The sequence below is a fragment of the Felis catus genome, chromosome F2, assembly GCF_018350175.1.
Source record: "Felis catus isolate Fca126 chromosome F2, F.catus_Fca126_mat1.0, whole genome shotgun sequence".
Taxonomy (NCBI): Eukaryota; Metazoa; Chordata; class Mammalia; order Carnivora; family Felidae; genus Felis; species Felis catus.
Window position 1 is genome coordinate 21,241,839 of NC_058385.1, and position 19,111 is coordinate 21,260,949.

The 19,111-nt window shown below is 40.7% G+C and overlaps 1 protein-coding gene across 23 annotated transcripts in view; it reads right to left on the bottom strand.

Annotated features, from left to right (window-relative positions):
• Positions 1–5,088: 5,088 nt before the first annotated feature.
• Positions 5,089–19,111, bottom strand: part of EYA1 (EYA transcriptional coactivator and phosphatase 1) — a 362,441-nt gene continuing 348,418 nt past the window's right edge. For 17 of the 23 annotated variants that reach the window (XM_045050234.1, XM_045050241.1, XM_045050240.1 and 14 more), the window contains one exon: positions 12,626–12,913. In XM_045050234.1, coding sequence (XP_044906169.1) covers positions 12,641–12,913 — 273 coding nt within the window. In that variant the 3' untranslated portion in view covers positions 12,626–12,640. Of the gene's footprint in view, positions 5,224–12,625; positions 12,914–14,343; positions 16,315–19,111 lie in introns of those variants that run through there. The other 6 variants (XM_045050257.1, XM_045050252.1, XM_045050250.1 and 3 more) reach the window with 2 other exon arrangements.

Genomic DNA, 19,111 nt, shown 5'->3' on the forward strand with positions numbered 1-19,111 from the left:
TGATGTCACATTTTACATCTTTTTATCTTGTGTATCCCTGAATGAATTATTATAATTGTAGTAATTCTTTTACTACTTTTTTCTTTTAACCTTTATACTAGCTTTATAAGTAGTTAATGCACTATCTTCACTATATATTTACCTTTACCAGCAAGAGTTGTACTTTCATAGGTTTTCTTGTTACTAATTAGCATTCTTTCTTTTCAGTGTAAAGAAGTTTCTTAACATTTCCTGTAAGGCTGGTTTATTTGTGATGAATACCTTTAGCTTTTGCTTATCTAGAAAACTCCCTATCTCTCCTTCAGTTCTGAATAAGTTTGACAGGTAGAAATTATTGGTTGGAAGTGTTTTCTTTCAGTGCTTTGAATATAGGGTGCCACTTCCTTCTAGTCTGCAAATTTTCTGTGGATAATCTTATAAGGTTTCCCTGGTATGTAACAAGTTATTTTCCTCTTGCTGCCTTTAATATTCTCTCCTTTAATTTTTAACATTTTAAGTATAATTTTTCTTGGTGTAGATCTCTTTGGGTTTATCTTCTGTGGAACTCTCTGGGATTCCTGCATCTGGATGTCTATTTCCTTCACCAGGTTAGGAAAATCTTCAGCCATTACTTCTTCAAATAAGTTTTCTGCCCATTTCTCTCTCTCTCTTCCTCTTCTGGGACCTCTATAATGTGAATGTTAATCTGTCTGATGTTGCCCTGAAAGTCCCTTATGCTATCTTCACTTTTTAAAAATTTATTTAAAGGAATATTTTTTTTCTTCTCTGATAGTGAGTTCCACTGCCCTCTCTTCAAATTCATTTATCCTTTTTTCTGCTTAATTTAGTCTGCTATTGAACCCCTCTGGTGTGTTTTTCAGGGTAGTTATTGGATTCTTCAGTTTTATGATTTCTATTTGGTACTTTTATTTCCTAGCTCTTTGTTGAAGTTCTCATTGTGTTAATCCATTCTTCTCCTGAGTTTGATGAGCATGTTTATCACTATTATTTTGTACTCTTTACCAAGTACATTATTATTTATCTCCATTTCTTAAAAGTTTTTTTTCCCCTGAGGTCACATTTTTTTCCTTCATTTGAAACATATTCCTATGTGTCTTCATTTTCCTTGACAATATGTATGGATTTGTGCATTAGATAAACTCAGCCTATTCTCTGAGAGCACTTCTGTTGCCCCCTAGATATGTGCCAAATTTGAAGCCCATCCTTCAGGCCAAAGCTCCGGGACCAGCGGATAGGCCTCTTTCACAGAAAGACTGGGGGTGTATTTCAGTCTGCTCTCTGAGCAGTGCCTGGGGATGACAGTCAAGAATTCTCTGCTGTTACAGTACCATGGGCTCCAGGAACACAAGTCTCCCCCTTGCCACCAGAGCCAGACAATGAAAGGGCAGTGCAAAAACTGGGGCGCCAGATATAAAACCCAGTGTACCAGCTGTATGTAACAGCTCCCCTCTGGGAGATACCGGCACTCTGGAGCATGGCAGAGAGGGAATATGAAGAGAGTGATCACCCTTTGAGAGTGATCCCTCTGGAAGGGATTCCAGTCAGCTTTTAGATGTGTATTTAATTTGGAAGCCTGCCCCCTTGGGCTGCAGCGATGATGATAACCTAACAGTCCTCTTTTACAGACAGACCAAGCTCCTGAGTCTGTTTCTTCTTGGTATGCCCTGGGAATGGTAGCCATTTAGAGCCATCTTTCCATTGGTTACAGTTCTGTGGGATCTATGAGTATAAGCCCCACTAGCCACCAGAGCCGGCTGATGCAGAGGTGCCCCTGATGCAGCACAGTGAAGGGAGAGTGCAAGTAAGTCACTGGAATGTGAAGACGGCACCAGCCAGCCAAAAGGCCTCTAGATGTAAATTAAATTCGATGCCTTACGATTAGCTTGCCTTACGTAAAGCCTTACCTTACGTAAAGCTTTACCAATCAATGCTTTACGATTAGCCAATGAGCCCTTTTCACATATAGTCTGTCTACCTCTTGATCCCCTGTCTCTGCACTAAGTTCTGGGGCAGGTGGGTCCATGTGTGAACCCTTGAAGAGTCATTTCTCAGATTGCTGTAGCCTGTGGCTCTGGTGGGCACAGGCCTTGTTGGTTTTCAAAGCTATATGTTTTGGGAACTTGTCTGTCAGGTGCAGGTCTTAAAAGTTGGGGTGCTTGCTGTGAGACTTAAAGCCTTTGTTCCTGAGGGAAAAGTCTAGGTTTTGAGTTCTCCCAATTGTGGGTTGCCATATCAGCGACGGGGTTTATGGTAAGATTGTGTCCCAGTCCCTCCTACCTGGTTCAGCGTGAGGCCTCTCTCATGTCTGATGTGTAGGAGTCACTCAGACAGTTTTTAGGTTGTTGTTTCTTTTCCCCCAGAGGGAGTTGATTCACATGTATCTATGGATTCAGTGCACCCATGGAAGGAAGTGAGTTCAATATCCTCCTACAGCATCCTCTTAAACTGGAACCCAACCATTCATTTTTATGGTCTGGTCATGATTATCCCAGACAGGTGTTTGTTTTACTCCTTGTTTTATCCTCAGTGACTATCACAGCTTCTGGTAGATAAAGAAATCATGGATAATATTCTTGTGAATAAATCCCTAGAAATGCAATTAGAGCAGATTTTAAAAATTGAAAATAAGACACTAGCTTGTTTAATATGTAGAAGATCTCAAAGAAAAAATGAATAGTTTTTTTGTAACATATAAATGTGCTTATTAATCGACAATATAAATCGGTGGCACCTTCAACATATCATTCTGCATATATACCATGTGATGGACTAGATACTCTATTGGTATAAGAAATGAGGCATTTTAAAGGGCGCACGGGTGGCTCAGTCAGTTGAGCGTCAGACTTTGGCTCAGGTCATGATCTCGCACTCCGTGAGTTCGAGCCCCATGTCAGGCTCTATGCTGAGCGCTTGGAGCCTGGATCCTGCTTCGAATTCTGTGTCTCCCTCTCTCTCTCTGCCCCTCCCCCACTCATGCTCACTCTCGCTGTCTCTCTCTCTCTCTCTGTCAAAAATAAATAAACATTAAAAAAAAAAAAGAAATGAGGCATTGTTCCCTGCTCCAGGATGTTTTAAAATGCTGAGGAGAGAATTAAGAAATACATATGTGACAATCAACCATTATTTTTTAAGGCAACAGTTAATACTAACTAAATAGCATAAGGATTATTTTCCTCAGTAATTCAGAGAAATGAAGCATGATTCAATTTAGTAGAGATTGTCAAACAATTTTACAAAGAGTCTGTACCAACTTCTATTTCCACTAGCACTACATACTGGTATTATCTTTTTTTTTTCTTTTCATTTCAGTCATTTGGATGGTATATAAAGGTATCACATTATTGGTTTTTAAATGTTTATCTTTGAGAGAGTGCAAGTGGGGGAGGAGCAGAGAGGGTGACAGAGGATCCGAAGTGGGCTCTGTGCTGACAGCAGTGAGCTGGATGCAGGGCTCTAACCCATGAACTGTGAGATCAAGACCTGAGCTGAATTCAGATTCTCCACCGACTGAGCCACCCAGAGGCCCCTGAAGGTATATTATTAATTTGCATTTCTCTGACAGGCAGTGAAGGTGGGAAACTTTCGTATATTTATCAGCCAGTTGGATGTCCTCTTCATATGAAGTGTCTGTTCAAATCTTTTGCACATTTTTTTATCTTGGGATTTCTTATCTTTTCCATATTGATTTGTAGGAATTTTTAAAAATATATTCTCTTTATGAGAACTTTGTTAGATATGTGTATTATAAATATCTTTCTTACTCTGGCTCGCCTTTTTACTCTCTTAATGGTACGTTTTGATGACCAGAACATATTAATGTAGTATAGTGCAATTTATCATTTTAAAAATGGTTAATGCTTTTTGTGTCCTCTTACAAAATCTCTGTTTATCTGAGGGTCATAAAGATATTTTCATATGTAGTTTTCTAATATCTCTATTATTTTATATCTGGCCTACAATCTGTCATAATTTCATGTTGTGTATGGTAGAAGGTAGGAGGTCAAGATTCATTCTTTTCCCAAAAGGTAATACAAGTGATCAGCATCATTTATTGAAAAGGCCACCCTTTTTCTGCTGCATTTTACTCTCATCCTAGTTACCAATGACAATGTATGTTCTATTCTTTATGCTTTTCCGATTTTCTTTTTTTGTCTAGTACCAGTACAATACTGCCTAATTGCTATAGCTTTGTGATTGTTTTTGACACCTACTAGTATGTCTTCCTCCTATATTTTAAAAAATTAGCTTGTGTCCTCTCTCTCTTTCTCTCTCTTTTTGCTGTTTGATTGTGATTACATTTAATCCACAGATCAATTTGAGAATTGCAATGTCCAGTATTCTAATTCATGAACATAGTATACCTTCCCATTTATTTAGGAGTTCTTCAATTTCTGTCAACAATGTTTCTTAGTTTTTAGATTTTAGTTGCAATTAGATAATAGACAATTTGGTGTTCATCTTGTGCTTTGATAAATGGGTTCAGAAGCTGGTAAATATTAGAATTACCTATAGAGTTTTTAAATAATGTTGATCTCTGGACCCTACCTCAGAACTACTGCATTAGGATTTCTGGGAATAGGGTTTTGGGAATCTAAAAAGCCTTTTAGATTCCACAACACCTTTGGTGGAAGTATAAAAATTGATGCAATCTTTGTTTTTGCAGAATAATTGGACAAATTTTATTGCATTAAATAGTTATACCTGTTGACCTTGCAACTATGTATCTAGAAAGTTAACTTATATGAAATATTTGTGCACATTTATAAATGCATATAAAAGAGTATCTATTATAGCACAATTCATTAGGGAAAATATATGTAATAAACTCCCTCAATTTCTCTCAGTGGAAGAAGCAAGCTTCTTACATATAGTGGAACATTAGGCAGCTACTGAAGGTGAAAAACTAAATCTATAAGTACTGAAGTGGAAAGATATCTAAGTTAACATTTTAAAACATTAGGTCGCAGAAAATTAAGTAAAATAAGCCAATATGGGTAAACACACTCATGCACACACACATTACACACAAATGTTCACACAAATAAAGGCATTCACATGACTGTATTTTCTGGGGAATGTGAAACTTACCTGCTTTTTGTCATCTCTCTTTCCTCAATGCATGTGAAGCCCAGGATGATTCTAACAGAAATAGTTGGGACTGTTGCCTGTGAAATAGCCAATATTGAGATGCAGGAGCCCAGTGGGATGAATTCCTAGTAGTTTCTGAGGGGAATGATGGGAAGAATTTGTTGGTTCATTGCAAATTCATTTTGCAGCAGCCTGAGAACCAAAATTCTTTATCAAAATCACCTTTTCCTATACTCTATTTCTAATATTTATAATAAGAATACATGACTTGGATTACATAAGCTTTTCTTTTTTACTATGTTAATGCTTTTTAAGTATATAATTTAGTGGCATTAAGTACATTCAAAATATTGTGCAACCATCACTCTCTCTGTCCCTAGAAACTCGTCATCATTCCAAACAGAAACTCTGTACCCATTAAAGAACAAAAATTCCCAAGTTCACTTTGGTATGTAGCCAAGTGTGGGACCTCTGAATTACATGAGTTGCAAAAGTATGAATGATACTGTCACTCGAGCCCTTTTGCCCTTCAACCTCCTATGTGAGGTTGTCAGTTCTGCCAATAACTTTCGCTAAGGCTCAGCTTCACCAGCAACTCCTCCACGAAGTCTTGCTAGACATTCCACGCAAATCTTTCCCATTACCGGAATGTTGTAAACTGTGCCCACAGTCTTATTTGAATCCATCTACACAATTATTCATTTTGATCCATACTTTACAAAGTTTAAGATTCCCACAACCAACTTTTCCCAATATCAGGGTATCTGACTTCTCTCGAAAACTGGAAAACCTGATACCTGAGCCAGCATTCCTACGTGGCAACAACTGTTCAGAGTCAAGAAGCAGCTGTCCTCTTTGGAGGGCCATGTACTTTTCTGCCTGATACAATCTATATCGCCGTCTCCTGCCTCCTCTCCTCTGAGGATGAATTCCTATTGCTTGTTCTGTTGTTTTTCTTATAGTGTAGGAATATTTTTCTGATATCCTGTCACTATCAAAAGAGGATCCCTGCATACTAGGCCTGTATCACTCACTCATTTATATTACTCAGTGTCCCCTGTTGTCATTTGAGTTTGCAACTGTTGGTGAACTCAATCCTAGGCATTTATGTGCATGGCACATCTTCTTTGCTGTTCTGTGAATTTCTCACAACATGTAGAAAGCGTTCCATAAATGGTTACAAATGCCTATCAGGTCTTCCAAAGTCATACTTAATACTTATTGCAATTTTAAGGCTCAATTTCTGAAACTGTTTTATATATTATTTGCTTTCCTTGTATCTTTCTTTTTTAATTTATTTTTTATTTTTTACTTTCTTTTAATTTAAATTGTAGTTAACATACAGTGCAATATTGGTTCCAGGAGTATAATTCAGTGATTCATCACTTACGTATACTACCCAGTGCTCATCACAAGTGCCCTCCTTAATACCCATCACCCAATTAGCCCATCTCTTACCCACCTCCCTCCATCAACCCTCAGTTGGTTCTTTATCATTAAGAGTCCCTTGTGGTTTCCTTCCCTCGCATATCTTCCCCTCCCTTCCCATATGTTCATCTGTTGTTTCTTAAATTCCACATATGAATGAAATCATATGGTATTTGTCTTTCTCTGATTAACTTATTTCACTTAGTATAATACATTCTAGCTCCATCCATGTCATTGCAATTGGCAAGATTTCATTTCTTTAAAAAAATTATTTATTTATTTTGAGAGAGAGAGAGAGGGAGAGAGAGAATGGGTGGGGGAAGGGCAGAGAGAGAGGGAAAGGGAGAATCCCAAGCAGGCTCCACACTGTCAGTACAGTGCCCAACAGGGAGCTTGATCTCACAAACCTATGAGATCATGACCTGAGCTGAAATCGAGTAAAATGCTTAACCGACTGGGCCATCCCGGTGCCCCTCCATTCTTTTTGATGGCTGAGTAATATTCCATCCTGTATATATAACACATATTCCTTATCTATTCATCAGCCCATCAACATTTAGGCTCTCTCCCTAGTTTGGCTCTTGTTGTCTTCTTTTTTTTTTAATCTGTGAAACTCCTACCTGTTTTTCACAGTACAAATTAAATGTTGCATTTATTAAATGTCTTCTCAGAGCATGTCTCTCTCCCCCTCTGTTCCTGAAACCTTCAGCTCATCCTGCTCTTTAGTGGTGAGGTTCACATCGCCCACTCACCACCTTGATCCAACAGCACTCCTTACTCCACCCTGGGAAACATGAATTTCTCAGGACGCAGATCCCGTCAGCATCTAGCAGAGGCCTGAGCACATAGTGGGTCTTCAGTACATGTTGAAAGATTACATGTCAAAGGGAACTATTTTTTGAACATCTAATTTTCTTTAAAGTCTGTTCATGTAAGGCTGTTTGGAGCAGTCTGTTGTTTTTCCTGATTCCTGCATTTTCCTTTGTTTTTCATGGAACACATAGAACTGATTTCCTGTAAGGCTTTGCAAATAAATATCAAGGTCAAGGGCTGGAAGCATTTCTGGGGCTATCATGGCACCTCTTGATTCCACCGGGCCAAGAAATGCTTTCAACCCCAGAGGGCAGAAGTTTTTCAAAACAAGACTGTTCCAATAAGGGTGTGTGCTTCCTCCATCAGCTCATTCTCCCGCCCGCTTGCATTTTAACTACTTTGGGAAGAATGGAAATTCCACAAAACCTTTGGTATTTTTGAACCACTAAGTAGGCTAGGTGATGGGGCCTGTGGTGATTTCTCAGTGAGAGGTTTGTACAGACAGGAACATGGGGAGGCGGTGAAAGAGGCCCTTTCTGAAGAGCCAGCGGAGGGAGCATTGCCTCCTCCCGCTCAGTCCCCCTCCTCCTTCCTCTTCCGTCCCGGGGGTTGTCTGGACTGGCGTTCATGAGGACTTTGATCCCCGTGACAGCGGGTGGCTTCTGGCCAGGCCTCCTGCACATCAGGGCTAGAGCAAGTACAGGGAGAATCTGTTCACTGGTTTAGTCTTTTTCATTGTCCACACTGACACAGTCACCCTTCCCCCTGATTTTGTCCACATTCTTTTTTTTTTCTCTTTCTTCCTTTTCTTTTTCTCTTAACACTTTGCTGTTTGTCTGAGATGGGCTCTGTGCTTATAAACAAGGAAGTGCAAGGGACACAGTCAAAGGGATTTTGTATTAGGAACGTTGGGGCAGCCGCTGGCTACCTGGTTCGTCTCAAAGAATGCAGCATCCCTTAATGGGAGGTATGAGGAGTGAGCATTTGTAGGGACCCATGTCTTCCTGGAGATGCTACAAAAGCCATGTAGGTACTGCTGAAGTTGGGCCAGGGTGCTTCCCCACCATGACCACCTCCAGATTATGTTTTTAGAGAGTGGTTAATAAGGGACTTCCCGAGGGAGGTTTAACATCTTTGTAATCTCCTTCAGCCAGCCAGTACCTTTCCCCTATTTGAAATGGATAAGTGATATTTTCGCAATCGTATGTAAAGGGCATCAGCCTGATTACTGTACTTTCTGGAACCATCAGGGAAACCAGTGGCTATGCTCACCCTAAACAGTTCTGTAATACACACGTGCGTGCACACACACACACACACACACAACCATATACAGACTGTCCCTGATTTACAATGTTTCAAATTATAATTTTTTGACTTTACAGTGGTGCAAAAGCAATATGCATTTGGTAGAAACTGTACTTTGAATCTTGGATTTGGATCTTTGCCCAGGCTAGTGGTAGGCAGTGTGGTACTCCCTCTTGATGCTGGGCAGGAGCTTTCGCTCTGTCAGGCTTGCCAATCATAAAGGTAAATAACGGATACACTTATGATCAGTTTGTGCCCATACAATCATTCTGTTTCTCATGTTCAGTATATCATTTGGTAAATTACATGAGCTATTCAATCCTTTATTATAAAATAGGCTTTGTGTTAGATGATTTTGCCCAACTGTAGGCTAATGTGAGTGTTCGGAGCATGTTTAAGGTAGGCTAGGCTAAGCTATGATGTTCTGAAGGTTACATGTATTGAATGTATTTTCAACTTAATAGTTTCAATTTATGACCAGTTTATTGGGATGTAACCACATTGTAAGTCAAGGAAGATCTGTGTAAAATTGGTTCCAAAGAGCAAAGTCTCCTAGTTTTGAATTGGAGAGAAGATTTAGAGTGAACGAACACTTTCCCAGCCAGACCCTTTGCAGTTTGGGGTGTGGAAGTGGGGGTAGCCAAGGCATCTTGGAAGCCTACCCCATCCACTCATGACTAGCACTGCTCCTGGGACATCTACTATGTTGGTTCCATATTTCTGTCTTCGGGGCTGCCATAGGACAGATCCTCATTACGTTTCGTTTGGATTATTGCAGCCACCTCCCACTGTCTTTCAGCCTGTGGTTACTATATATTTCTCTTGTTAATCCAGGGAAGGACCTGGTTTAGGAGTCTGTCAGAATTATTTTTCTTTTTCCATTTAAGCCAGCAAAAATATTAGCTCTTCAGTGAGACTTCTTCTGTCTCCCCAGCCAACATTCACTGCTGTACCCTCTGGGCTTCCATCATAAATTAAAATTCTTTGCAGCCTTTGCACCCATAGGTTGCAGGTGTTCTACAATCTAGTGAGGCCTTCATCACGGTCTGCCTTTTAGCATATATCTCTTTCTCCACCAGATGGCCAGCCCTTTGGGGACACCCCTGGCATCGGACATAACTTTTTAGTCATAGTAAGAACCCCCCAGGTGTTGGCTTGAGTTGGAGTCACAAGGGTTTCAGAAATATAGGCATAGCCAAATGGTGATCAGACTGGATTGGAAAGGAAAAACTGAAAGCTGGAAAACACACTTCCCAAATTGTCCAGACCTGCCAGGAATTGACTACAGTGGAGGTCACTCTCACATACACCTGGTTGACATGAAACAATGGCTTCTTACCTTGGCTGCCGCTCAAGCCCCACCCAAGGCAAATTAGATCTCTGAAGCGGGGCTCAAGCATGAGTATTTTTCAAAGCACTTAGGTGATTTCAATGGGCAGCTAATCGAAAACCGCTGGAATAAGGAAATTAGAACTTGCAGAGACCTCCTCCTTTTATGGAGTTACCCAGAAGTCACTGCAGAGTCCTGCCACACAAATAGCACATGGAAGAAGGAAGTTAGCGGGGGGTGAGTTGCTGGACAGCACTGACGTGAAAACCATTATGCAGCTTATCTCCTTGCACACCTGGGGCACACTCCATGGTGCTTGTTGGAGCTTTGTGTCAAGCCGAGACAGAAGATAGGGCAGGCCACAGAGTGCTTGTGGGAGAAGCAGGACTTCACCTTCAGCTAAATGGAGGAAACCATCTTTGGGCTTGTCAGCCTAGCTCTAGTCCTGTGCAGCAAACTCCTCCAGTCAAACCAGCCCGCAAAACCGGAACAGAACCGCCATGCAATTGTGCAGTCACACACTCAGTAACACTGAGCATGTCTTGTTCCCCCACCGGAGAGTTCTCTCTGAAGGGCTTTCCTCTGGCAGAGCATCCATTTTTTTTCTGTGGCCAATAAAAATCCCGGGCGCTGTTCTTTCTCCTTCGCTCCCTTCTATTGCTTCTGACAGAGTTTGCCAGTTAGCTGAGGTCAGGATTTCCTTTTTACAAACAACCTGCTTTCAGTCAGTGGGGCCAAAGGTTTCCTAAATTACAAACCCTTTCATTTCTTCTGCCACAAGTTATCCTGTCAGTTTGTGTAATTGCACAGAATAGAGAGAAATGGAAACATTCTGAGAGACACCGAGAGAAGTGCTTTTACTACCTCTGTCCTTTTGGGTTGTCAAAAAACTATCCTGAATGGGATGGACGGGACAATTCCAGTTGAAGCTTTCATAACTGCGTGTAGTGTGGGTAAGTTCCAGGGTCTGGAAGGAGATTTCTCGCATGTCTTATGTGAACACACAACATCTGTGGCCTCACCTCCACATTCGGTTAAGCAAATGGCCTCCTTTATATTCATTTCAATTGGGAAACGTCCAGGTCATATTCAAATACTTATTCTTTAAAATATTTAATTTTTTAAAATTTTATTTAAATCCTAGTTAACATATAGTGTAATAATGGTTTCAGGAATAGAATTTAGTGACTCATCACTTACATAGAACACCCAGTGCTCATCCCAACAAGTGCCCTCTTTAAAATTTAAAAGCAAATTTTGTAAGTTACTGCTAAAAGTTGACATTTGTAAATACTGGCAGGCAAACTTTAGGTTTTTGAAGTTTATTTATTTATTTTGAGAGAGAGAGGGCAGGGGAGGGGCAGAGAGAGAGGGAGAGAGAGAGGATCCCACGAAGACTCCACACTGACAGTGAGGCTCAATCCCACCACCATTTATTTGATCATGACCTGAGCTGAAATCAAGAGTTGGGCACTCAACGGACGGAGCCACCCAGGTACCCCTAGAAGACAGATTTTAAATCAACTTCTGAAAGATTGACATGCAAATTGAGGTACTGAGGTTTTTTTTAAAAAGCACTCACTTGGGGCACCTGGGTGGCTCAGTCAGTTAAGCGTCCGACTTCGGCTCAGGTCATGATCTCATGGTTCGTGGGTTCAAGCCCCGCGTCAGGCTCTGTGCTGACAACTCAGAGCCTGGAGCCTGCTTTGGATTCTGTCTCTCTCTCTCTCTCTCTCTCTCTCTGTTCCTCCCCCGCTCATGCTGTCTCTCACATATAAATAAATGTTAAAAAAATTTTTTAAAAAATTCACTCATCATTGGGAAATTGTACTGTGTGGACAGGACACTGAATATGCCTTGAAAACTGACAGGGGCTGGCCATGCTCACCCTGGAATGCAGTGATAGAGCAGGGAGGCAAAGCCAACATTTGTTGCCCTGAGAACTCATGATCTCTCCATGATTCTGTATTGTATCCAAGGAGTCATGATTCTGCCTTATTTGGCTGTGACCTCATGCAAAGCATTTGACCCAAGTTTCATAATCTCTAAAGGGGGCTCCACTGGACACGACTTAAACCTAACTTTTGAAGTCTCATGTGGAATCGTTGGCACGGTGAAGAGTTCTGGGTTGCGTGTGTTAATGCAGGAGCCTGACTGAAATTTCTCTTCACATCCCCTTCCTTTTCTTTCTCCTGTGAAGGGGGAGGAGTTAAGTTCATGTATAATAAAAGCACTAACGCCTGAAGTTTAGTCTGAGATGAAGGACAATTAAATCCCTGACCCTTCCCTCTCCTGGCCACTTCTATTCTCAACAATGCTCAGTCCCATAGTCCCATGGCTTTCCTTTCTTCTCTCTTTCTCTTGTCACATTCCTTCCACTCAAGGCCGCTCTCATATTCTCCCCTTCTCTCTGCTCAGGCCAACTCTAGTCTTCAGGTCTCTGTTTAGACGTCAGTTCTGCAGGAAGCGTTCTGCCTTCCCCGAGTGCCTGTAACCAGTCCCACTTCACATGCATCCCTACTGATCATGGAAGCCTGTTTCGTAATTGTAATTGATTCTTGTTAAATCACCATCTGAATGTTTGAGGTCAGGGACTGGGATGGGACTGTCATTTTCATCTTGTTTTTTAACTAAGCCAGAATAATGCAGTGCCCTGATAAATGCTCTGTGCAGTCAAGGAGCTGGCTGTTTTCCCACTTCTTCTCTTGCACTTCCAAAGCCCATTCTCCACCCAGCAGCCACAGTGATCATTTCAAAGAGTATATCAGGCTTGGCCACACTCCTGTGTAAAACCCTCAATGGCTTCCCATTCCATTTAGGACATACAAATCCCTTACCACGACTTCGAGGCTTTCCTGGTCTCCCTTCCTTTCCAAAGTCCTCTCTTCTTGGACCCATGGGTGCAATTCTCACTGGCCTCTTCTTGGACCCATGGGCACGATTCTCCTAGAACACAAGTAGAAGCATTCTTCTCTGAGGACCTTGGCCTGTGTGTTCTGCCCGATCTTCATATGCTGCCTGTATCTTAGCAGTTGGCCTCAGTTCATACAGTATGGTTCTGTCCACCCTGTCCAAAGAAGCTTATGTCCCGTCACTCATATTCCCTGTCTTTTCATCAAGAGTGTTTTTGAATGCATCTTATTCATTAACTCATTCTTGTCTCTTCCCACCTACTCCAATGTAAAACTCCAACTTCAGGAGCAGGGCACTGCTTCATTAGCACCTAGGACAATGCTCCCCATGGTAGGGGCCCAGAGAATCTTTATTTAAGGGAATAATATGAACTCCAATGAGACTATGGACATTAAGTGGGAGAAATTCAGCAGAGGGAACGAACACTGTGTCCCATGATGGGAAAGAAGGCTCTGCAACAAAGAAGACACTAAAGCTGGACATGGTGTGGGTGGGTTGAGGGTAGAGGAAGTCATTGACAGAAGTGGGAATGCTCTGAACAAAGATGAGGGAGCGATGCTTTAGGCTGGCCAAATTCATGCTTACCGAAGGTTAGTTCATAGCCCTAATAAGAGATTATGTTGGGAAGAAAGTAGGTACTATATTTGGAGACTTTGAAATGCCAAGTAGAAGCACCTGGGCTCCAATAAATGGTCAAAGGGAAGCCCTTTAAACATATTGGTCAGGGGGTGTCATGTTAGAAGCAGTGCTTCAAAAAATTATCTTTTGAGGATAAACCCTCCATTTTGCATTTTCCTTATTTTCTTTACTTGAGACTTAAAAATCTCTCCACACCCCCCCCATTCCTGCCTCTCTTTGAAGACTTACCCCCACCCCAACCTTTTTTATTCTTGGGGTGTCTGAGCATGCTCCAACACTCCATTACTCAAGCCCCTTGGCTGGGTGTGTGCCTGTTAAAAATGGACATCGTGGGCCCGATAATTGAGTCAGCCAACTGCATGTTTGCTTTTTCATGTGTTTGTATGTATGGATGTTGTGTTTCTAAGATTAAATCCCAGGATTTAGAGCTGTCAGTGATCAATCTGGCCAAATTTTAGAGGTGTATGTTGTGGGTGTTCTTTATAGATGAAACCGCTATTGCTGTCCCCTCGGTGTTTAAGTCGATAAATCGGGGCTCTGCCAGCCAAGATACTTGATGCTGAGTTCTGGTCTATGGTAAAGTTGAGAGTCCAGTTTATATAGTTTTAGAGGACTTATAGAGCTCTTCTGTTCATGTTCTTCCAGTGATCAAAGAAACAGCTGTTCCCTTTCTAGTTTAGTCCCCTGAAGGACTGATAAAGCCATTATGACCACCATGGCTTTATCCCACTTCCTTTTGTTAGACCAGAAGCATTCTAATGCAGCCCAGGTCCTGCTGTTTCTTGCAAATGAGCGATACGAAAATATACTCAAGGAGCTTACAGTACGTCACAAATCAATTTTATTAATTTAAACACAAAATTACTGAAGAAAAAGTCTGTACACGATTGTGGACACAACACACCTTTATACAGTAAAGCCAAGATAAACTTTGTCTTTCCAATCTGCAGAGTACAAAAACATAAAATGGAAAGGCTAAAAAATTGTCAACTTCTGTTTGTTTCAAGCAAAAAAAACCCAAATTCGATTGTTAATTTAAGCAGTTTGGAAAACTCACGAGTGACTAATTCTAGCAGCAGCATGAAACTTCAGAAAAAGATACAGTAGCTCTTTAGCTACTTTGGGTTAAAGCTGGTGTTTTTTTTTCCCCCAATGTAATAAAGTTCATCTAAAAAATAATGTCATAATAATGGAAGTCTTTAGTGCCCAAACTCATCACTGTTGGAGAAACTGTCTTATCACATAACAAAGGTGACAATTTTTATTTCCCAGCTTTATGCTTTATACACACTGTAGGTTAAGAATCACCTCCGTGAGGACGATCGGGCCATGTCCACTGCCCGCAATGAACTTTCCAGGGAGGGTGGGGATCGGGGAAAGGTGTGGAGGAAAACAGAAGCAACAGTCAAAAAGTTTTGCTCATTTCTAGAGACGTGGTAACGTCCTCCTTTATCTAATCAAGAAGATGCAGACCCTATCGTCTGAGCACACAAAAGTTTGCTAGTCTCCAATTCATGAGCCATCTTATTAATAAAATATATCTATCGATCATCTACATTCTTTCTGTGGGAAGAAGCATTTGTATAATCATTTTTTTTCAAGTAGTTACATATAATACATTAGTGTTGAAAATGAAAAGGTGAGGTGGTAGGAGGAACTTTTTTATTTTTTGAAATGATTTAAGACACCGCTGTGTTATTTTACCAAGGTCCTCCTAACAGCATTAAAAAAAAAGATGGAAAGAACAATTTGGAAAACAAAATCCTATTAACATCCATGCTTTTGGTCTTGACAACATTATCTAAAAAAAAAAAATCCATTATCTACATATTTATAACCAGTACGTCGATAAGGCACCGCGCATGACTTTGTGCACATACTGCCTCTTACTTCACGATCAAGGCATCGCTACCTTTCAATATCATTTTCTAAACGATATGTAAAAGAATCATCCATTATTACAAATTTACACCCAAAATTCTCTCTGTACATGATTGTCTCAGTGATGTACATATTACACGTTTAAATTAGACATACTTTAAACTACTTTGCAATGTGCTAAAATTCAAAGTACTTGCTGTGTCGTGAGGCAAAGGCCTTTAATCGCTTATTGTGTTATATTGTCTCTTCAATTATTTGCTGTCAAAAAAGTCTGGCCGAGTGAACTGGACGGTGCTTGAGTCATACCTCCATAAAGCTGTTTTTTTTTTTTTTTTTAAAGTCTGTTCATAAATAAGTAGAGATGTACAGGTTACCCTGGGTATGAGACACCAAAAAGTAAACTTTCTTTACAAGAAAAATCCCCTCGCCAGTCTTCAGGGAACACATTTCAGTCTTTGTTGTGCAATCAAGTTTGCTGTATCGGAGAAGCTCTTTACGTCACATTGAAGATGCGAAAAACGTAAGCGTTTGCAGGTCCTTTCTTCACAGGTTTGAACCATGTAGTTAATGCGGCAAAGCCGCATTACACTGTACTAGAACATTCTCATGGCTTATTTTCATTGGCTTCACAGTACTAGAGTCAACAGCTGTTCTGAAGAAATAGGTGTGGCCCTTCGTTGACCACAAGGGCAGAGGCGAAGACCGACAGCAGCTGTGCGTCAACGAGTTGCAATCGCGAAGTCGGGTATCCCAGCGCGGACACAGGACACAGGCCTGCTGGGTTTGTTCCTGGTCGCAGGGCAGTTGTGCGGCTTCAAAGTGCTAGGTGGCTGTTACAGGTACTCCAGTTCCAAGGCGTGATGTAGGGCCATGAGGTCCGAGTGGCTGGAGATCCTCCAGAAGGGCATGGCGTGCTGTGAAAGGAGCAGACACACGGTGAGGCCAGACAGCGCTCCCAGCACGAAGCCTTAAAACCTGCTTTGGAAATTCGCTACGATGCTCACCCCCTGGTTGCAGTACTGTGAGAACGGCCAGTTAAGGTCTTAACATCACGTCTGTTTAAAACAAAAATCCAAACTTAATCCTCCCCTAAGAATACTGGACTGCACTTTAACATGTAATCTGGAGTCTGTTTAAGAAAGGGATGGCTATTTCTTAAGTTGATCTACACTGTCATTGACTACGAAGTGCAAAACACAGTAGCTGTGCGTGAAACTTTGTCAAAAGCAGTCACCTTGCAAAACATGGATCCAGTGGACTTTTTGATGCTGAAAGTTTAAGTTTTCCTTAAGTTGGTAGTATTTTACGTTTTTCAAAACTTGACTGATGTCAGAAGCAACTTTTTTTTTCTTCATTTATTTCCGTTAGGCATTCTTTGCACTGACCTTAAAATGGCTTTACCATCTGGGAAAACTGTAAACGAACTTTTTTTGGTAGTTGATTTGAAAAAAAAAATCAATCTAAAAATCTAGTTTAAATGAGACTATTTGTAAGACATCTAGTTTAAATGATGAGAATATTTGTAGAACACCCGAATTAGCCAGAGATGATAAAAAAAACAGGAAAACAACCGAGGTTGCCTCCTCCATCAAGGATGAGAACATGATTATAAACTGCCATTGTACAAAAGCTCTATAGTAAGTACCTACACATCAGCAAAATCTCTTTTAAATAAGAGAAAGATAATCATCATTTTTTAGAGGACAATATTCTATTTAGCCTATAGAAAAACAGCTTTTAAAAACAGTACAAAGACTGGAGTATAATTTTCAATTACAGTTCTAAGGAATTAAAAAAAATCAGTATCAATTTGCACAGAAGCAAACAGTGGAATTTAATTTTTGCATGTGTGTGGGGGGGTATTGTGTGTAGGTAAAATGGAAGCAAATAACTATTTTGATGTAGATCATAGAGATGTTGTATTCTGGGAACGGAAACTATTAAGTTACTTATTAACAAGGCCTTTGTCCCAAATAACCGGCTAAAAGCATATACCACAGTCCGGTGTCAAACGGACTCCATATCTTTGTCATCCTTCAATAGCGATAGTCCAGCATTGAGTACTAGAGATCTCTTTTCAAAGTTTTAGGATCTACTTGGCAATTTTTGACTAGAGCAACAGAGTGTGCTACTTTGCATTCATTTATTCCTTTTTTGCGTCTGCAGGGATGGTGTAGATGATGACCCTGGCAACCTCTGTTTTATAAAAGGACTAGGAAGAGGCCAGTTTCCCTTTGCCTGCAGAGATGGGGAAATACCTGGTAAGAGGAGGTAATCGTTAAGCTAGGTATAAAAGGATGATCATTCAGAAGAGCACTTTCTAGCTGTGTGTGTGTCTGCGTGTGTGTTCGGCGGCAGAGAATGAAGAATTCCATTGTTAGGATACTGGCTGTATGTGAGAGAAAGACACAATTGGCTGCGGGAGCCACATGCAGCAGGGCTTACAAGGAGGTTGTCGGTAATAATGACAGCTGTAGGGTCAGGCACTCTCCTCAGCACTTCTCATAGCCTCTCAGATTCAAACCTCTCTCTAACCTCAGGGATAGATAGGTATTACCATCACTATTGCACTGATGACAAAACAGACTCGGAGGAGGAACAGAGAGGTTTAAGTAACAGCTGGCAAGGATCGAACACGCGATTCACACCAGGTCGGCCCTGAATCTGAAGCCCAGATGCTGAAATGCCTCCTAACTGTTCTCTATGGCATTTTAATCCAGCGGTGTAAATTATCAGCCCCACAGTACACAGCTGAACACACACACACACTCCCTTCCAAGTTCTGAGTGAGCGACACTGAAAAATTTGAGTGACTATGATATATACACATCAGATCTGAAAACTGATCCGTTACAACACAGCTGTCCTTCTTTTTCTCTCATTGGAATAAAAATTCATGTGTACTGTAAAACATTTGTAAAATGTAGAGCTTTCGTTTTATAGAGAAATACAAATCATCTCTAATGCTACTATCCAGATAGCCCCCACAAACATGTTTCTATATTTTATATATGTGCAGACTCCTATTTGAAATTGTGTATATATAATATGTACGGCTCTGCACCCTACTCATTTTACTACTTAATATCAAGTCCATTTTTGACACATCATTTTGAAGGGAAATCCTCCACTACATCAAAAGTTTTCAAGTATTCTTACAGATTTAACCGTTTACTTGGCATCTATGGTCATATCCTTGTGTATTTTTCCTTCTTTCTGGTCTTATTTTCTCTAATTTGCCAGAGATCAGGTGCCCTTCCCCAAAGCTGCTTCTCACGAACAAGTGAATAAAGGAAGCTATAGAGTAGTTCTATTGCTCTCACAGAATATGCTTTCAGGATGTAGCAGAGAATGCCGAAGGCTCTTCAGATAGCTACCCAGAAGCTTTCAGGACAACTACCTTCGTAAATACATATAAAAGTACTTCTATAAGAAATGGAATGCTTTTTTTTTCAAAGTAAGTTCAGTCAAATTCTTTTACAAATTGATTATCTGAAATTAGATATGTTTCCCCTAGACAACAAAACACATCACAGTACGTACTGTAGAATGCAATGCGTGGCAGAGAAATTGAAAAGGGAACTGAAAAAAATCCAGCTGATCCTTTGGTACACGCTTAAGATATAAATTAGGCATTTAATTCCACAGTAAACAAAGTAAAAAAATGGTTATACGTCTTATCTTTACAGGTGTAGGAGATGATGCCAGTCT